The sequence below is a fragment of the Phalacrocorax carbo genome, chromosome 2, assembly GCF_963921805.1.
Source record: "Phalacrocorax carbo chromosome 2, bPhaCar2.1, whole genome shotgun sequence".
NCBI classification, from domain to species: Eukaryota; Metazoa; Chordata; class Aves; order Suliformes; family Phalacrocoracidae; genus Phalacrocorax; species Phalacrocorax carbo.
In genome coordinates this window covers 43,111,986-43,132,267 of record NC_087514.1, presented here as the reverse complement: position 1 = coordinate 43,132,267, position 20,282 = coordinate 43,111,986, and the positions used below count along the sequence as shown (strand labels likewise).

Here is a 20,282-nt window from a genome sequence, read left to right as displayed (position 1 = left end):
TCTATTTGTAAGAAAAGAAATTCTGGTTTCTCCTAGTTTCTGTAACACTGCTCTAGAAAGAGTAAAAATTTAGAGGGGACTTCTAAAATTGTAACTACTCTTTATTAGAGCAGTATTATAATGTTTCTGGAAAAAAAGGGCTTACTTTTTTTTTATTCAAAAAATCACTATTATATGTCATTCAAAGCTGCACACGTCTCTCAGTAATATTTTGGTCTATCATCTTGAGACCCCAGAAAATACTCTTAAGGCAACTGTGACAGAAGACAGCTAATAAAATTATTTTTTACTCCAGCTCACTTCAGCTAAGCTGCAGATAATACAGGGATGCTGCCGTAAGGTGAAAAACTTTAACTTTGTTAGCAAACTGTTAACAGCTGTCCGAGATGCAGAAGATCCAGGCTCAAATGCTCCCTTTGAAAAATAATCAGTGATCTGATTACGTATCCCCTGTCCAAGGCTAGTGCTCTGTTCCAAGTTGCAGCACAGCCCCCAGCATCAAGTATCAGAGGACATAGAGTTTGAAATGTGCAAATTCAGATAACTGAAGTGTTTTCATTGATGATGCTAATGCACTTGAAAAATAGGATAGGATGGTCGGAGAAGGGTCCTGTCTAGTCCTTCTCCATAATTTCTGCAATGCAAGGAATGCTTTCACGTTCAGATTACTCTTAAGTCTTCTTGCTTCTTCATCTGAGTTCACTGTAGTATTTGATAGCCCTTTCTTTTAGTGCTTTTTCTCACTCAAGCTCAGACTTTGAATTTTAGCTTACATTCTTAGAGTGCACTATGTAAGACTGCATGGATTGAATTCCCCTTCTTGTCCAGGCATATCAGTCAGCATCTTGATTTGCTTTAGTTTATCATCTCCTATGCATGTTGAGTCTCAGCTGGGAGAAAAGTCTTTTTGCCTGCATACAACAATTATAGTTAAGGTGTTCAAGTAAACATTCCTGTGTCTTAGGACAGATTTGAGATTTTTTTTCAGGACAGGATTCTTGTCTTTTTGCTTCAGGGAAATGGGTCACGTGTCTGTCCTGCTCCCTTCTCTAGATGTGCAAGAAATATTTGTGGAAAAATAGCATGGGAAGAGGAGGGATTTATTTTAATCCAAAGAGCAGATTCAGTTTTCTAGTGAAAATGGGAAAATGTTGTACACATTTCCTTAGATGCTACAGAAAGTTTTAGGATGTTGAGGAGAAAGATTATATAGGTATTAAAAGTACAAGAAGGAAAAACAAGGTACAAAATTTACTTTTCTTGGTGTTTGAAGTTAACAGACTTGGTTGCATTTAATAGTATATTGGATAGATTACACAAAGTTCTTGACTCCCACCAGTAACAACATCCCACAGCTTGTAAAAAACACATTCTGCTTTGTATCAAGTTTCAGTATTCTGAAAGCTGTAGTAACGAGACTGCACTGCTTATGTCCACCTTTCCGAACAGGCATTTCGGTTCAATCCGGGTGGGGACGGCAGTGTTGCAGGACCACATTTTTGGGCAAACCACCAGTGATGATAAGCCTCAGTGTTGCATTACATAAGTAAGCTTGCCCCCAGCCCACTCCCTGCTCCCCAGGAGATCCAGGTGAGTACAGCACATCCGTACTGCAAACACGCTATGATGCAGGGATTCTCAAGCTGGGGCAGCCTCATCCACTGAACCAGTATTGAATAGTGCACCAGTTCAGACTTGAAACTACTTTCTGCATGTATTTGCATAGTGCCACACTTAACTAAAGCTTTTTCTCTCTCTTTGAGAGACTCTTCTTTTTTCTGTCCAAGCAAAGTCTTGGATGTAGCATTCCTACTTTCCAGGGCACTGAACCACTAACTTGATGTGTTTGTAGGAGTCTAATATCTAATTTAATAGGATTATTTCTTATTGTATAGTCTCTCTAGAAAAATGGTCTAAGCAGTACATCATTAGCTAAAGCGAGACGGTTTATCTTCTGACACCGTCGTGCATGGGGTTCAACAGGGGAGGTGCCCATCAAGCAGAGGACTCTGGTGGGACAACACTGACTCTGAGGTTCTGCTCTGAGACTAGACCGTGAACCACTCAAAACATAAAAACACAGATCTAGACAGAACTTTTGAGGCTCTCAGATGTATGTAGATGTTTTAAGAACCAGGCAAATCCTGGCAATATTATTTTCTTCTGGGGTGTTTGGCTGTTGCATTGCTCTTATACATAAGCTTTCTTCTTCAGTCTGACTTCAAAATATCCTCAAAGACACAGGGGAACCTTCAGGAGGTTAATTGTTTTCTTCTGTTGAACCTGTAGAAACTTGTAAATTAAACTGGTTGAACACCAATTATTAGTCATCATTGCCATAGGACATTGTTTTTTAGTGTATCCTGTAAAACAATGAAATAAACACTTTTCTAATCACTTTTATGATGTTTATCAAATCGCTCCAGTAAAGCCTTCCATATGCTGCCTGGGATTGTTTGGTGCTTGCTTATGAGAGCCTGGACAGCAGTCTTTGTCTGAAAAGAAAAGACAAAGTTGCCTTTACAGACCTGCTTATGCAAGGAAGAATAGTACAATCACTGACATAATCTCAGAGGTTCAAGAAGTACTGGGAAATTCACACATAAGATCTACTTTAAGAAAAAAGTTGTCTTTCATATTAGCCTGAGTAGCCTTGTCTGATCTCATAGCTGACCTTGCTGAGACCATGAATTCTGAGTAGGGACCTCCGTCTGTCCTTCCCAACATAGAATCATAGAATGTCCTGAGTTGGAAGGGATCACAAGGATCATTGAATCCAACTTCTGTCCCTGCACAGGACAATCCCAAATTTACACCATATCTCTAGGGCATTGTCCAAGTGCTTCTTGAATACCATCAGGTCCCTGAGGAGCCTGTTCCAGTGCTCCACCACCCTCTGGGGGAAGAACCTTTTCCTAATATCCAACCTAAACCTCCCCTGGCACATCTTCCTGACCTTCCCTCTGGCTAGAGAGATCAGCCCCTGCCCCTCCTCCTCCTCCTCCCCTTGTGAGGAAGCTGTAGGCCACGATGAGGTCTCCCCTGTCTCCTCTTCTCCAGGCTGAACACACCAAGTGACTTTAGCTGCTCCTCATACGGTTTCTCCTTTAAACCCATCACCAACTTCATGGCCCTTCTCTGGACACTCTCCAGTAGCTTTATATCCTTGATGTACTGTGGTGCCCAAACCTGCACACAGCACTCGAGGTGAGGCCACACCAGCACAGAGCAGAGCAGGACAATCCCCTCCCTTGACCAGCTGCAATGCAGGGCTTGATGCACCCCAGAGCACAGTTGGCCTCTTGGCTGCCAGAGCACACTGTTGGCTCATGTTCAACTTGCCATCAACCAGATCCCCCAGGTCCCTCTCTGCAGAGCTGCTCTCCAGCCTCTCGTTCCCCAGTCTGTACGTACACACAGGGTTGCCGTGCCCCAGGTGTAAAATCCAGCACTTGCCCTTGTTAAACTTCATATGGTTGGTGATTGCCCAGCTCTCCAGTCTGTCCAGATCCCTCTGCAGGCCCTCTCTTACATTAATTCTTCCATAATTGTATCATAGTCAGCATGCACATAATAAGATAATTCATATCTAAATTCTGTTCATTTTCACTCTGCATGAGATTCAAATGCAAATTTGTGAAGAGAATGCATAAAATATTCTATATTTCCACTAGGGATAAGAAATAATCTCCTTTAGTTTTTCCTCATGTATTTAAACTTGAAGTAGGTGTAGCTACATGCTCAGGTGATCTACCCCAGAATGATGGTAGAATATCACTGAGAATGTAAGAAAAGAGTGGCCAAACCTTTCCTGACAGATTCATGTCCTGACTCCTTTCCAGGGCAAGATCAGATACAGGTCAGCCAGGCCACTGCCCTTCTCAAACTTTAAGTCGTTTTTGTTGTTGTTGTTGTGTTTGGTTGGTTGGTTGTTTTGTTTTTTTAATTAACATGAGCCCTGTAAGACCTAACTGTACTCCCACTGAAGTAGGCAGTCAAAGGCTTGATTTAGTAAAGCAAATCAGTATCGTAGGAAATTTCAGTTTCAGTTTTGCAGGTGCACAAAATACTGTTCCCCCAAAATACAAGAATACGGATAACCATAAGGGTAGTCTCAGCACTAATAATGCTTCCAGCCTCCTAAACCTGCAAAGACCAAACTCTGCAGCTTGCTGGGACAGTTCACTTGTAACAGACCAAACCTATCTTTCTGGTTTCACTGCTGTAAAGCCCAGAACAACCTTCAGTAGACACTTAAAAAAAAATAAAAAGGAAAAAGAAAATCTAGCCTTCTTGCATCTTTTTTGGGGGCAGCAAGGTGATTTTTACATCAGTGATTCCTAAGACATTTTGATCTGTGCATTCCCAGGCCATAGCAGATTTTTTTTTGCATAAAACCCTCGTTTCATCTTCTGTGACTGAATTTTAAAATGTGCGTTTTCTGTATAGATAAGTATTTCAAGAAATGCCTAAACTCTGGATCTATAAACGTTTTTATGCTCGCGGGCACCAACTGACTTCACCAAGCTGTAGGTACTCAAAATATTTTTATATTTTAGATGCAAATTTCTTTTAATATTTTTCTTTTACAATAAGTCTGAAGCTCTTGTGGAACTTTGTTTCTAGAGCCTTATGTTACTTACCAAAGATTCTCAAAGCTATTTGATCTATATGAATTTTTTTTTTCTAGTTTCTGAAAACTGAACTTAAAACATAGTTTACATCATTTCAGTTATCAAAGTTATCAAAGGCATGGGAGAAACAAAGTTAGCATCCCAGGAAGACAGAGCTCACATATTCTGAAAGGAGGAGGACATTCCAATCAACTACTACTATGTCAAGACTTACTTGTAGGTATCCGTACACTAAATAATCCTGAGAGGACAACTGCCCATTACTTCAACGAGCTAGTAAAAGTGTGTTTGTCTTTATTCAAGCATACAAGAAACTAGTTTCCAGTGCATATATAAAGAGGGCAAAGTATGTAGTTCAATATTACAAGGAGAGCTAACTTACCTTTTCAACTAATTCCTCTGTAGTTATATTTGGATCATAAGGGATTGGCTCCCCAATGTATGTGCGAAATTTAACTGGAAGTCCTCCGTACGGAGGAGTAAATGGCAATCGAGTACTTTCATACAATTCTCTAAAAAATCCTGAAATAGTTTAAGGGAGGAAAAAGTGAGATTATAGTCACAGAAGACACAATCCAAACTTGAAATCTGATTAATATGGAAGATTTCTTAAAAATACATGCTTTGACAGTCAAGAAGAAATTACAGGATTTAGGTTAACTGTCCACCAAAACAAAGCTCAACAGACTTAATAGATCACTGAAATAAGACTGCATTAAAGAACCAAATAACACTGCACAAACCAGTTACACACAAGCTATTTCCATATTCAGGATACCTCTGACCCACTGCAAGTGTGTTAAAGATTCCAAAGTAAGCAGAGGTCTGAAAGGAATATCTAAGAGGAAAGTGAGAGAAAGCTGAAAGAAAAGTGGAGAAAACATTCCAAATACTTAAAATATATTTTAAAGTTCTTACTTCTTTCTTTAAACATCCTATATCCTTCCCGGACATTTTGGGTATACATTGGAATGATGGGCTAGGGAATCACAAAAAAAACCCAAAAAAGATGGAAATGTTATACCAAGATTGAACTTATGTTTTAGTGCCTGTTAATGCAGCTAAGAAAAGCATTTGAATACAGAGGATAATTATCAGACAGTTTGGTAGCAAGCAAGGAATCTTGTTATAAAAAATAAACTCCAGAACAGAAATCAAAATCTATTTCTCAGCTCCCACAAACATTGCTGTTTTAAAGTCACCACCTGTAAGGAAAATGACTGACATTGTATTAAAGGTTTATAGCTTTCATTTTGAATGTACATTATAAAAGTTAACTGGGATTCTAATAAAAAATTAACTTGTATATTACATATTTGTTGGAGTATTGCTGACTGAAACATAAAATGAAGTTTTGCACTTTCTCTCTCTAAAGCTTACAGGCACCACAGCTATGTATCCACCCCTTATTCTATACTACCTATGTCATACCCAGGTCCCACACTTTCCAGTACATTCCAATTAATCACCACCACTTTTCCTGTCTCTTGATATATACACACAGCTATTGTTCCCTTAGTCTGTGGGCCATGCCTATAAAATGTTTGTTGAGTTCATTTAGTCCATGACTTTGGGCTCCATCTGTCATAGCAGTCCTTCAGGGCAGGAGAGGTGGTGTGTGATGTTGGATTGTTTCATGCTGAAGCCAGTTCTAGTCCTATCATCACTGCATTTTGCTCAGTTTCAAAGTTAATTCTTCATTAATCTGGGTGATTCTTACTGTAATACTGTAGATCTGTTGATATGGCATATAGCCACCATAGAAGTGATGATATACAGTATTATACAGTAATTAACATCACACAATTCAAATCATTGGCTATTCTCACCCAAAATCAAATCCCCTTGAGGTACGCATCAGACTTCCCCATCCTCCCGCATCACCCACCAAGTGCACCCAGGTCCTTGAGTGCACTTGGTGCAAACCCACGAATGGATTTGCCTTTGCCAAAGAAGGAATAATGCAGACTGTCTTCCCCAGCGTATTTGTTATGTGCCCTACAGGGACTTTATCCCCCTCTACAGTACATAAAAGTTTTGATTGAGCAGGGCCATCTTGATTGGCAGATTCCCTAGCATTGACTAACCAGGCAGCTTTTGTTAAACATACATCCCAAAGCTTGAACTTCCCAGCACCCATTGCTCTCAGTGTAGTCTTTAACAGCTAATTGTATCGTTCAATTTTCCCGGAGGCTGCTGCGTGATAGGGGATGTGATACACCCACTCAATGCCGTGCTCTTTCGCCCAGGTGTCTATGAGGTTGTTCCGGAAATGAGTCCCATTGTCTGACTCAAATTCTCTTTGGGGCGCCATGTCACCACATGACTTGTTTTTCAAAGCCCAGGTCTTCCGAGGTTCCGGGTGGTGGCATGGGGCACAGGCTATGTTTGCAGCCAGCTGGTGGTTGTTTCCACAACTGTAAGCACACAGCACTTGCCTTGGTGGGTTTGTGGGAATGTGATATAACCAACCTGCCAAGCCTCCCCATATTTGTATTTCAGCCATTGGCCTCCATACCACAGAGGCTTTAACTACTTGGCTTCCTTGATTGCAGCGCATGTTTCACATTCATGGATAACCTGTGCATCAGTGTCCATGGTCAAGCCCACCCCTTGGTCATGAGCCCACCTATATGTTGCATATCCTCCTTGATGACCGGAGGTGTCATGGGTGCACCAAGCTATAAATAATTCACCCTTATATTGCCAGTCCAGATCCACCTGAACCACTTGAATCTCAGCAGCCTGATCCATGTGCTCGTTGTTTCGACTTGGGTACATGAGCATCTACGTGACATACTTTTCAACCAGGTTCTCTACCCAGGCAGCAATACCTTGACACAATGCAGCAGCACAGATGGGTTTGCCTCTGCACTGCCAGTTGCTCTGCTTCCACTGTTGTAGCCACCCTCTCTGGGGGTTTGCCACTGTCCATGAGTCAGTATAGAGATAGATAGAGCGCTGGCCATTTTTCTCATTCAGCGTTGTCTAAGGCCAGCTGGATGGCCTTTACCTCTGCAAACTGACTCGATTCACCTTCTCCTTCAGCAGTTTCTGCTACTTGCTGTATAGGACTCCATACAGCAGCCTTCCACCTCTGATGTTTCCCACAAGGCGACAGGACCCATCAGTGAACAGCACATATTGCTTCTCATCTTCTGGCAGTTCGTTATACAGTGGGGCCTCTTCAGCACGTGTCTCCTCCTCCTCTGGTGATATTCCGAAATCTTTGCCTACTGGCCAGTCCATGATCACTTTCAGGACTCCTGGGCGACTGGGGTTTCCTGTTTGAGCCCGTTGCGTGATCAGTGCAACACACTTACTCCACGTAGCATCAGATGCGTGATGTGTAGAGGGGACTCTCCAGCCCAACACCATCGGTCGGGCTGCCAGGAAGAGCTGTGCTTCAGTACCAACCACTTCCAAAGCCGTTCAAACCCCTTCACGTGCTGCCAATGCCAATATCTCATTTTCAGTTGGAGTATAGCAGGCCTCAGATCCTCTGAATCCCCAGCTCCAAAACCTCACGGGTCAACCTCAAGTCTCCCCTGGTACTTTCTGCCACAGGCTCCAGGTAGGGCCATTCTCCCCAGCCACAGTGTAGAGCACATTTTTTACATATTGTCCTGCCCAGACTGGCACAAGGGATACTGCATGAACTATTTTGTGTTTGATTTGTTCAAAGGCTTGTTGTTGCTCAGGGCCCCACTTGAAATTGCTTTGTCAGTGCTAGAAAGGGATCCCAGGTGCTTGATCCCAGGTGCTTGGCCTCCTTACCCTCTAATTCCAGGCTACTGGCCCCATTATCCCAGCATCAGAGCAGTCAGGTGATGATGTGCTTGCCTGGACAAGGGCTGAAATCCTTTCACATATCTCGCAGCTCACTCAGGGATAGGGATCAGAGTGGTTGCCATCTCATTTATGGGTTCTGCCTCTTCCTCCTCTTCTTGTGATGGCCCTGGTTCATCTTCATCCCTTACTAAATGAGCTGATTTTCTTGTGTATTTTTTCTTGTGTATAGGGGTAGCTGACACTGGCATGGGTTGGTTCTCTGGTTCAGTCACAGTGCCTGTCACCAGGGTTTGAGTAGCAGCAGTGCCTGTCATGGGGGTAGATCTCTGGATGGTATTCCTAAATAGTTGTTCAGCCCTAAGCAAGACCTGAACCTCATTCAGGAGACATAGCAATAGGAACATGCTGGTTTGAACATTCCAAGGATATTCAAAATTCTCAAGAGCTATTGTAACTAGCCTGGTGGAGAAACAGAAGGTGAAGGAGCAGGGGAAAGGGTTCTCGCCCATCTCCCCCATAGATTGGTTCTCCAAGGAGAAAAGGTAAAGAGTGTAATTAGTAATAGCTTCCGAGAGGTGGCTCCCGAGGCACAGAGATGACAGCAAGGCAGAGTACAAATATTAGATTAGTCTCACGACCAATAATTTTATCATATCATAAACCAGTGTAACAGTGCAGCAAAATGATAACCTTGACCCAGCTCCCAGAGGTGACAAACAGCACAACAGGGAACATACACTGCAAGTAAGGTGTGACGTAACACAACTTTGAGAGCAAATGAATCAACACTGTGACCAGCAACTATTAAACCAATAAAATGAATGCTTATAACAAACGTGCCTTAACACACTCTAGTCAGATCTGACATTATCTCAACACTTCGAGCTCCACATTGGGTGCCAAAATGACCATTGTGGTTTAACCCAGCAGGCAGCTAAATACCACACAGCTGTTCACTCACTTCCCCCCGCCCAGTGGGATGGGGGAGAGAATCAGAAAAAAATTAAGTAAAATTTGTGGGTTGAGATAAAGACAGTTTAACAGGACAGAAAAGGAAGGGAAAGTAATAGTAATTATTATAAGAGAATATACAAAATAAGGGATGCACAATGCAATTGCTCACCACCCACAGCCAACACCCAGCCAGTTCCCAAGCAGTGGTTGCCCACCCCCCACCAGCCAACTCCCCCCAGTTTGTATACGGAGCATGACATCATATGGTATGGAATACCCCTTTGGCCAGTTTGGGTCAGCTGTCCTGGCTGTGCCCTGTCCCAGTTTCTCACTGGCAGCACATGAGAAGCTGAAGAGTCCTTGACTAGTGTAAGCACTGCTTAACAGCAGCTAAAACATCAGCATGTTATCAACATTATTCTCACACTAAATCCAAAACACAGCTACAAATATGACCTACTAGGAAGAAAATTAACTCTATCCCAGCCAAACCCAGGACAATCATGTGTGGTGAATAGGAAAGTATCCAGTTAGTTAAGTCTTGCAGAAAGCAAGTAGAATTCACGTTTGGCTCATCTCATCTGCTTCTCAAAGTAAAGTCTCACTGAAGCAGTAATGTCTGGATAATATCCCACTGGAAAAAACTTCTGCAGATCACTCGGACAAATAAGGCAATTGTACATCCTCATTGACCTGGACTAAACCCCTTCCGGAGGGCAGATCCTTAGGCAGTTACAGAACAAGTTCACTTCATTATTGTGACTAAAAAGAAAGACACTTGAGATACCTGAACTTAAAACAGTCATGTCTTAGAGCCTGAGGTAAGATTTCATAGTTTGTAGACAAATTAACAGTGATTGTATCCATGCATACAATGACTTTTTTCCCCTCTATTGTCCCTTTTCATTTTTTTTGAAACTGTAATTTGAGCATGTTGTTGGAATTACTTTTCCAGAAGGTAATGAAAGAACAGCTTTCTGCTGTTAAGAATCACTACCACAGAACAGAAACCACAGGACAAGAAAAAAGCAAGCAAGAAAAAGACCTAACTAGAGCCTAGTAAAGACCTCAATGTGAGGGAAACCATTTAAAGGAAAAAAACCCTGACAGAGAACAAAAATATCAAACGCATATAACATTGTCATAGTAAACCCTTCAGAATGAGAAATTATGGGAAATTATAAGAAATAAACCCTTAAAAACAATCAGTAATGTATTTTAAAAGCATACAACTACCAGACACTGAAAATACCACACTCAGCTTCAGCTATTGATTGAATACTGTATGTCTACATTTAAAATATTTGAAACTCACCTATCAGACAGACAAAACACTTAAAATTTTAGGAATAGTGCAAGAGAAACATACCTTAGGCTAGGGATGTTTTGTTTGCTGACTGGGGCTAAACCACAACAGCTATAAAGAAATCTAGCAACTACAAAAGCTACTTGCATACAAAGATCAGCCAATGAAGTAGAGAGTGAGTAGAGGCGTTCAGTCCCTAAGCTAATAAAAGCGGGTACACATAAAAGCTTGTGTCTGTAGAGCAGCACAATCAGATCTGCAGTAACCCACAGATTTAGATTTGCTGTGCTGGAAATGAGCTCCATCACACCCGGTCAGCTTGAAAATCAGAGAATTACAGACAGCTGAGGTTGGAAGGGACCTCTGGACTAGTCCAAACACCTGGCACACACTGGTCAGCCCCCAGTATGTACTGGTGCATGGGGTTATTCTATTTTTTTTAAGAATTTTATAAACCATAATCCCTGTTTATCTTTTACCTAACTAGATTTGAACCAATTTCTTGGCACAGATAAAACGCAGGGATCTTGGGGAACAATGACTCCTCCCCATTAGCCTGTCAAACTCCAGCCACAGGCAGAGAGTATTTCTGAAGCTCAGGCCCCTGGCTTACATTAATTCACCTGAGACAAATGTATGTCTCTGAAGTTCACTGAGTCAGAACATTATATTAAATAGGAATGCTGTCCTCCTCTGACCCCAGGTAAGCAGAGTAGTTATACAAGATGAAGTGGAAACTGAATGTGGAAACCTGCAGGCAAGGACTGAGGCTGAAACTACACTCCTTTGCTTTTCTTCAACTTTTCACAGAAGAACTGTTGAACTTCCATAACATTATAATAAAAATGGGAATGTCCACTCACATATAAAGTTATTTTTGTCTTGAAATCCCCATTCAAGTCACCTGTGGCAGGTTATAAACTACCACGAAGTCATTATGAACGCGGTAAAGTGTGTGTGGTTCTTTGGTCAATGGCTACACTGTATGTAGAATAAATTCAAAACCAGGTGCTCTAGTCCTCTCTTACCTTCATCCAGGATCTGAATAAGTATTAGCAAAAGATATACAAATTGCTACATTACAGAGCAAGTTCTGTTAGTTTAGATGAGTCTATGCCCAGTCTTCAGTCAACCTACAAGACTGGTTTGGCCAGTATTGAGAAGGGTGCAGCAAGAACAAACAGGAGCAATAGAACTCCAAATTTGTCAAAAGATGGAATCCAGTTACTGCTATGGGTCTAACTTCATATAAGAAACAGTATATAAGGCTAATATTGCTCCCTCTACTGTTAAATGCATACCACTTTTTTTTAAGTGTTTAGTTATCTAAGGTGTATCTGATCACAGATTTCCAGAGAAATATCAAACATGCCCAGAATTCAGCGGAGCCTGCAAGCTAATTACAGCTATGCCCACCATACTGAGATCCAGTCAAATTTCCTGATCATAAAAAAAACAGCCCTGAGTGACTGCAATATAAGTGATACGAGAGCCAGCAGCACTCAGTAAAGGTGAGCTCAGTCTAGTAGGCGTCAAAGAAGAAAATATTCTCTCTGCCCTTCAGGTAACAGATAATCCTATGTAGTTCCTGTTTTACCAAACATGTTACGAAAATGACCATGAGAACCTTTCATACTGCAGGAACCTTATCCGCAATGAATACCCAATTCAACAACAACAACAACAAAAAAAAAAACCAGCAAAACAAAAGAAAACCCTGTTAATAGAAGGTGCCAGCAATTTTAGGTACTACTATTCAGCTATTTCCATATGCTTCTAAATTATGGAAGATTGGAAGGATTATGAGGATTACTACAAAGGATTCTTGTGATATGTTTTCACATAGATGGCACTCTATATTAAAGGCACTCAATTTTTTTTTTATTCAATTTCTGTTTAAAAAAATATATGTATTACATTGTAGAATTACACTATAAGGCTCCAAGTGGAGTGAAAACATTTGGCGAAAGATTGGTCAAATATTTGAGGTAGCTTGAAAAATATGAAAACAAAATTATTAGAAATCACTCAAGTTGTTGAAGTGGCATCTCTTTCTGACTGTTGGAGTATATTATTAAATTAATAAAGAAGACAAAAGACTATAAGGGAATTCAAAATGCCCATATGAATTCGATTTGGTTTATCCTGTTTTCATTCTGATATTTTCCTAGTAGTGGTGGTTTACAGGCCCACACAAGTATATTTACCAGCCCATACTTTCTGAGAAAAAGGGTAGGAGAGAGAACAGAAGCACATAAAACATGGCTATTCAAAGGCTACATAACAAGACAAACAAAAAGGTAGAAATGGGACTCCCAGCCTAAAATTACTTTATCCATCGGGTAATCAAATCCCCTTAAACTTATTCTAGTTTAGTTATCTGCCCACAAGACTTCAGAGATACATAAAATTATGAGGAAATATTAACCTGAAGCATGCATTTTGCAACCCTAGGTATTTTGTAGTAGCAGCTTTAGCACAAGAGACTAAAGCAAAGTTTGAGAAGCAACAAACTGGATGGGGAAAGACAGAGATATAACCATGCAAAAAAACTGAAAGGTGTAGTAAGAAATTCAGTTTTCATGGGAAGAACTCAACTGCCTGCACAGATTGTCCCATATAGACAGGAAAGGATTAAGTTTATGTGGAAGGCCAAAGAATAGTACTGCAATTGATGAGATATTCATAGGAATGTAAAAAAAAACAATTACAGTTGTGCAATGCATGAGAAAGCAGAAGAAAGCTCATGGCAGAACAGATGAAGCCTGGATGTGTACCAGTATTGTCAGACACAGAGTGCTAGGTATGCTAAGTGTAAATTAAGACAGAAAACTCGTCTTTAGTGGTGATGATGATGTGAAGTGGCAGTTACAAAATTACATGGTTGCTGCTCTTTCAGCTCTATGCCATCCCAAATAAAATTATTTCCCAGAGACTGTATCAGAGAAACAGTCTTACGTGGAATATTATGGAAGAAGTCAGAGTCAATGGTAGAAATCTGTGTTTGTAGATCATCATCCACACAGAAAATGTAACTGAAATTGTGGCCATGTGTATATTAGTGGAGTGCAAACCAATAGAAGCACATCTCTAGAGGATGCCGAGGATCTGACATCAACACTGAACACATTCCTGTGCTGTTTTTATTCAGAACTAATTCTTGTCCAGTACCATTGACTGAATGCCCATTTGCAACTGGAGAGTATTAGAATTAGTATTAGTCCCACTTCTGGTTTAGTTTCAGCCAAAAGTTATGCAGCTCAGGTATTCTGGTATGTTCCATGAATGAAAGCATGGTAAGTCAGGGAGATGGAAAAACTGCTTCAAAAGTGCACACATGATTTAAAATTAGACACTGATGTAGACACATCTTGTGTTGGTTGATACAATCTGTCATCAACACAATCTTTCATAAACAGGAAGAAAAGCAAGAATAAGAACAAAATCCTGGACCCTCACAGGATATATAAAAAAGAAGGATAAATAAAGAGCCACAAGAAAATAACTGGGTATGTAGAAGTAAGATAAAGATATAAGTCTAGCAGGATGAGAAAAAAAGAATGAAACCTTATGGTAATATGGAGAAGCACGACAGTGAAGATTCCTGAAACACAGTCAAGACAAGAAATGGGATGCTTGCATGATGGAACTGTAGAGATGGATGCCTTGCAACAGTCAAGAAAAAGCTACACAGTTCCATAAAACCCTTGCTCCCTACGGATTAATGTGCTTAAGGAAAGTGGTGGGAAAAGGAAAAGAAACCTTTACTCTTGAACCTTTTCTTCTGTCTGGAAGATTTTCCAACAAACACTCCTAAGCTGCATTCTGTAATGAAGCATATATGCAGTAAGCATAAACTGGGATTGGTAACATATAACTAATACTCACCACTTTTGCATCTAGAGCAACCTGAGCAAAGCCTTTCCGATTTCCCCACATGAGTTGATAACTTTCATTGCTGAATAGTGCTTCTCTAACTCCACCTGGTGAGATGGACACCAAATGTCCGTTCTTCAGTGCAACGAGACACTCCTCCCTTGTGCCTGGCATAATACCCGTCACTTCCAATAACAATTTAAGTCCTGCAATAAATAAGTAGTAAATACTTATTATTGTACCAATATATTAAAAATACTGCTTGCACGTAGGAACAAGATTACAGCTAAAGGAAAATCTAATAGACTGGGGAGACCAGAATTCCACGCAAGTACTCAAGATGTGGGCATCATATGCATTTTTGAGTACATAATAGTATTTTCTGTTTCTTCTTTTCTCATGATAAGCCTAAAATTCTGTTTGTCTTTTGGCGATTGCTGAGGCTTAAGCTGACATATTCCTAAAGTCATCTTGAAAATTTAAAGCCTAATTACATGTCTATGTGTTTAGACTTGTTTTTCTTTCCCTCTGCACTGCATTTTAACTAATACTGGGTTTCATCTGCCATTTAATCAGCCAGTGGTTCAGTATTGGTAGATAACTGTACTCTCTGTGCTGGCTTTTACTGCCTTGAAAAAAAAAAACACGGCCAGTTTAAAGCTTTGTCACCTCACTACTGATCTAGATTATGATTATGTCGAACAATATAGGTGCCAGCACTGATCATCATTGGTATACCTGGTGAATTCTGCTCCTTTGTGAAAATGAGCTATTTATTCCTACACTTTATTTCCTACCTTTTAACCAGTTATTCATTCACAAGAAGACTTCTCCTATAACAGTAATTAATCCAACAGACTGAGGTTCAGCATATGCTCAGGAGCATTCTTTAACGAACCAATCTGTGAAGTGCAACATTTCTCTGCAAAAAGCAGGTAAGTATGGTAGAACAAGAGAAGGTTAGAGAGAAGTTTCACTCAGAATATTACTTTCAGCCACATTTTCTACTAATGCAGCAAACAGGAAGGCCTAATCTCCATTATTTGTGGTCTGTTTTACCAGACACCTTTTTGGTAGCCTTTTTATAGTTTGACACCATATTTGCCACTTCTCTTCCTCTAGCGTGAACATAATTCAAGCAGTACGTTTTGTACCCATCATAGTCCAGAAATTGCAACGCTGAGAGTGTTGCTTGGTCCTGACAGTAGTTTACTACACATTTGTAATAATAATCTGTGCTACGGACACTTCAGTTTGAAGCAGTACCCTCTCATTTATCCCTTAAAAAAAGAAGTCTCCTTTGCAACATTCTGCTAATCTATATCGTCCTTTAGCGGTCCTCTTTAGAGCAAGTCACCTCTTGATGACTTCGTGCTTCTGATGTGTTTAGTACTACACAGCATTTACTAAGTATGCGTTTAGCAAATTCTTCCTCACCATCTTTTTAGGGATGCCTTAATATGTTCTTGCATCAAACTTGCTTGAGTTGATGCTCTTTGTTTTCAGTGTTTGAATACATTTTCCTTTTCTGAAGAACATCCTTCTTTTAAATAGCTTCCTTTACTCTTTAGTATTATAATAATTTTAATACAAGTAGCATAAAGGTGCCTTTAAATAATATCCCTGCTATTCCTTCTGGATGCTTCTTCTTTATGCCTTGTTTTCTCTAAAAGAGGTTCCCTTTTCTGTATCTTCTTTTCACAATGGAATTATTTATTCCTCTCTCAGTCTGCAATGTGTTGACTGCATTGTGGTGGTCAGTATTACAGAGCTGTCTTCAACAGTAAAATCTTCAAACAAGTGTTGTGCCCTACTCCAGGCTTTGATCAGAAGATAGATTTGATGTCATACCCCAATGCAACGGCTACTCAGTGTAGAGGGCAAGTAGGTAATTGATATCCTACCATTTACTGGGCTCTTCTGAACTCACAGCCCATTGCTGACCAGCCAGCTTTGGGTCAATAATATAGTCCTATCCTACACTTTCTACTGAGGCATGATGCTTCATCCCAATGGGATTATATAATGTCTTTTTGTTGGCTTTGGAGGGTCTAGCAGTGGTTTTATAACCTTTCACTTAAAACACAGGGTATTCTAAGCTGTTTGCCCTTTTCTGCATCTATCAGCTTTTAGTTTGAAAGTCTAAAAGCAGCCTTTTAGTTTAAAAGCTCTCTTGCAATGTAACAAATGTAAATTTCACCAAAACCACCAATAGGTTGAGTGAATCCCAGGATGCTTAAATACAAGAAAGAGAACATGTTCTTACCTGGTAAACGAAAGACAAAATGATCAGCTACTGACAGACAAATTCTTTTCTTCCAGAGAAACAGCCTAGACAAGAAGTAAAGGTAGTCGAGAGGAATAGCTCCGTGGTAATACACAAGAATGCCCGGTCCTTCTGGTAGGTTTTCGACACCATGAAGCTCATAACCTATTTGGGATGGAAAGCAATACATTGACAACAATAGCTGTAAATCATCTGGCAACTGAAAGAAAACTGTTTATCCTTTGTTAAATGATTTTCAGACAGTTGTGAAAGCCTCTGCAGTAGCTTTTAAAAGAATTAAGTTCTGGATGGAACTTTTGGTCAACAGCAAAGAGAAAGCCCCTCAAACACCACAGGTTATTGGTGGACTAATTTGTTGGCCAGTTTAATTACTAGAACAGACCTGAACCTGACATTTTCCCCAGTGGGGGGACTAAATTGTTTTCCATTAGGAACTTTTCCCAGTCCAAAATATAACAAGAAAAAAGAAAGTTACTATACTGGTGTGAAACCACTTCATCGGCAGAATTGGAAGCAACCAACCAGTCAGGATGCTTTCCTGAAATATGGAAGCATGAATCTTCATTCTGTGTCAGGCAGAATGAACAGTTTTGGATTTTATATAATAAAAAGTTTCTCTGGCTGAGATGTTTAAGACCAAACCAGAATCCATAAGAATCCCAGAGAGGTTCTCTCCACTAGAGTTAAATGTATTCACGTCCCAGTGGAAGTGAATTTCCTCACAGATATGGACTTCTGTAAATCCCTCTCCTGGCTCTTCCTACACTTGATTTAGGTTTTAGGTGGAACCAGAGTAGGAGGCTAATGTGTACAAAGGCCTGAGAAAGCCACACCTTCTGCCACCTAAGAGCTCTATTCCACTTTGTCTGCCTTCATCTCCATCCTGCTACAGCACCTGTCATGAGCCATTCAGGGAAGAGGATAGGGATGGAGCAGGCAGAGTCCTAGGAAGAGGTGGAGAAAGTTTTGTACTGCAAGATCTTCAAAGATTAAAGAAAAAAAAGCTGTGAGGAAGGATAGCAACATAGATAACAACTTGTTATTATTCATCCTTAGGGCAGCAAAGTTAAGTCTTGCTGATAGCCTTAAACTACAACTGTGGAAAGAACAAATGCCTAGCATGCTGCTGAGGATTTTCCTAGGGAGCAGGGTGTGTTGAAAGTATCTGAAGGTTGAGCATAATGAAACTGCAAAATCAGGTTACTTTTAAATTCTGCCACAATACAAACTTATATGTGGTATCTAATTATTTCTTTATCCATACAGCTCTCCAAATTATTTTCAACTCTCGTAACACCAAGTAGTTTTCGCCAACTAAAAATACATTAATTACATTTCCAACTAGATGTTGTCTTTTGATCATTTATTAAGCGGGTTTTAAATGGCTACTAAGGTAAAAAATAAATCACACATCTGCGTTGCAGTTACATTATTAGAACTAACAGGAACACTGCACTTCACTCTGATACCATATACAGAGAACTGCACCTGCCTATCCACTTAAGAGAAATTCACCCTATATAAACTAATGTCTCCCTTTCATTCTGCTTATTCTATATTGCAATCAGTCTTCGAGGCAGAAGCTTTTGGCTTAGATGCCATGCAAAGGATAATAAATGTTGTTTCGTTGCATCCTTTTGGAATAAATACAAAAAATTTAAAACCTATGTATATTTACTATTTATTGTAATTCAAAGCTTCAGACAAGTCATGTCATACTTACCATGCCATATTCTTGCATATATATCCCAAAAGCTTGCTATAGTTTTCCTTGCACTATCCCAAACATCACTTAAGGGATCTGCTTTTACCTCACTGTTCCTCCGATATATTAAAAGCAAAATATTACTAAGGTAAATGAAAAAGAGGATTGTTACAGGAACTACAAATAGAACAAATATTGCACTCATTGTCAGTGAGACGATGACCACATGAAAAAGGTATTTCTTCAGGTACTCCACAACAATCCAGTCTTCCAGTACGTAGGCAAGGCAGCTTAGGTTGGTCATTGGTATCTGTCCTGAAGTGCAGGATTCTTTTCTACCTATCATGTCCTGCATGGAAGAGAGAAAAAAAAAAAACACAAAAAAACCCCAGCTGTAATTCCTCTGATCATGGAAGCTTCTCAATTTAGGAAAAAAGCTTTCTGTAGATATACCTGATGCATATTTTGATATAGCACAGAGTCAAACATTTTGTCTCCCTCTGTCATGCTAAGATAGCTGCTGGCAACTGCCAACCACTACTGCCTCTAAAGGGTGATGAGATTCTCCTATGTTTTTATGGTTCTTTTTTATACAGCCAGATAATAGGGACTGAAAGGACAAGGGCTGGAGGCAAAGGAGGCCTCGGGATCCGTGCAACATAGACCACATTCACTGTCAAAACTATTTAGCAGATTATTTCTCTGTACAAGTACAGCTTACTTTTTAGCCGCTCAAAAGAGAGCAAGTGATAAGTGTTTTCAGCAGCGTTAGCCAAGAACACTTCTACCAGAGGTCTGGGCTCTCCTGATTCTATGGAGAGAATCCAGCCTGGGCTTCTGGTCCCTCTCAGTTTGGCGGCAGCTGGCAGCAAGGGGAACAAACAGTGGAGTGAGCAGCTGAGCTAGACGAAGAGCCAGTAGGCAAACCTGAGCATCCGTGGCTCCTTCCCAAGGGCTGGAGGTGCCTGGGACAGCATTTGGTACTGCTGGAAGCACTGGGGAAAGCAGCTCTTTGCCCTCATCCACACAACCATGTCAACACACCGTTCTTTCAGATTTTCCCACCCTGGCAAAGGCCAAGTGGGCTCCATGGCCCTAGTGATATGCTTGCCACATGCAGCTCCTACTTAGTCTATTCCTACAGCTGACCTGGCCTGCCTGACAGCAGGTAGAGGTTTCTGTGGAATGCAAGAGCACTCCAGCATCACTGGATGATTTGAGCATTAGCCAGAGATTTAAGCGTTGCAATCAGGTTAAGTAATCCATAACTCAATACAGCTTTTATTTTCCTCAATCATGTTACTACTTGTTTAACGAGTGAATTTTTCTGCTCCAACAGCAGAACATGTACCTACAAGAAACAAATCGTAATTGCCACAGTCAGTGGCAAGATCATAAAGTACAGCAAGTCCAGACTTTTCTGACTTTGTCTTCAGCTGCGTACTTACATGAGCAAACCTGTTATACGCTACCCACTCCACTTCTGTTTTTCTTCTTTGAAGCCCTGGGTAGAATACAGGGGTGGACTGGTGTGAAGCACAGCTCCGTTCAGAGTTATGGATGACAAGGAGTACAGCAAAAGCAAAGAGCAGCCACATGAATAAGCAGGAGACTCTAACATGCAGTAAGGCAAGCAAGCCCCATGGCAAGCCCTGCTGATGAGTAGTTGTAACAGCTATAAATTTGGTCTCACACACTCCAATCAAATCTGTCCTTATCTCAAACCCT

At 40.6% G+C, this 20,282-nt stretch overlaps 1 protein-coding gene and 1 long non-coding RNA gene across 4 annotated transcripts in view; one reads left to right on the top strand and one right to left on the bottom strand.

Annotated features, from left to right (window-relative positions):
• The window catches only part of LOC135311919 (uncharacterized), a 28,816-nt gene that overhangs the window by 963 nt on the left and 7,571 nt on the right, over positions 1-20,282 (top strand). Inside the window, exon 2 of one of the 2 annotated variants that reach the window (XR_010371469.1) lies at positions 1,450-1,590. The exons of the other annotated variant lie outside the window; for it this stretch is intronic. This is a non-coding gene — a long non-coding RNA (uncharacterized LOC135311919). The remainder of the gene's footprint in view (positions 1-1,449; positions 1,591-20,282) is intronic. 2 annotated transcript variants of the gene reach the window in all.
• Positions 1,570-19,204, bottom strand: LOC104048639 (DGAT1/2-independent enzyme synthesizing storage lipids). 2 transcript variants are annotated; one of them, XM_009509162.2, is made up of 6 exons: positions 18,573-19,120; positions 16,829-16,993; positions 14,575-14,768; positions 5,553-5,613; positions 5,017-5,156; positions 1,570-2,495 (listed from the first exon to the last, which is right to left on the bottom strand). In XM_009509162.2, the coding sequence occupies exons 1-6, from the start codon at positions 18,907-18,909 to the stop codon at positions 2,391-2,393; spliced, it is 1,002 nt and encodes a 333-aa protein (XP_009507457.2). In that variant the 5' UTR covers positions 18,910-19,120; the 3' UTR covers positions 1,570-2,390. The 2 variants fall into 2 exon arrangements, with proteins under 2 accessions (XP_009507457.2, XP_064298779.1); XM_064442709.1 differs by lacking the exon at positions 5,553-5,613 and having other exon boundaries at positions 2,408-2,495; positions 18,573-19,204.

What these genes read in the sequence shown, in the direction of transcription:
- LOC104048639 (XM_009509162.2), bottom strand. Translation starts at nt 18,909, where the DNA reads ATGCAGGACATGATAGGTAGAAAAGAATCCTGCACTTCAGGACAGATA. An exon ending in ATATGCAAGAATATGGCATG is followed by an intron (nt 16,994 to 18,572) that starts GTAAGTATGACA and finishes CATCCCAAATAG; the next exon opens with GTTATGAGCTTCATGGTGTC. An exon ending in TTGCTCTAGATGCAAAAGTG is followed by an intron (nt 5,614 to 14,574) that starts GTGAGTATTAGT and finishes GTGATTCCCTAG; the next exon opens with CCCATCATTCCAATGTATAC.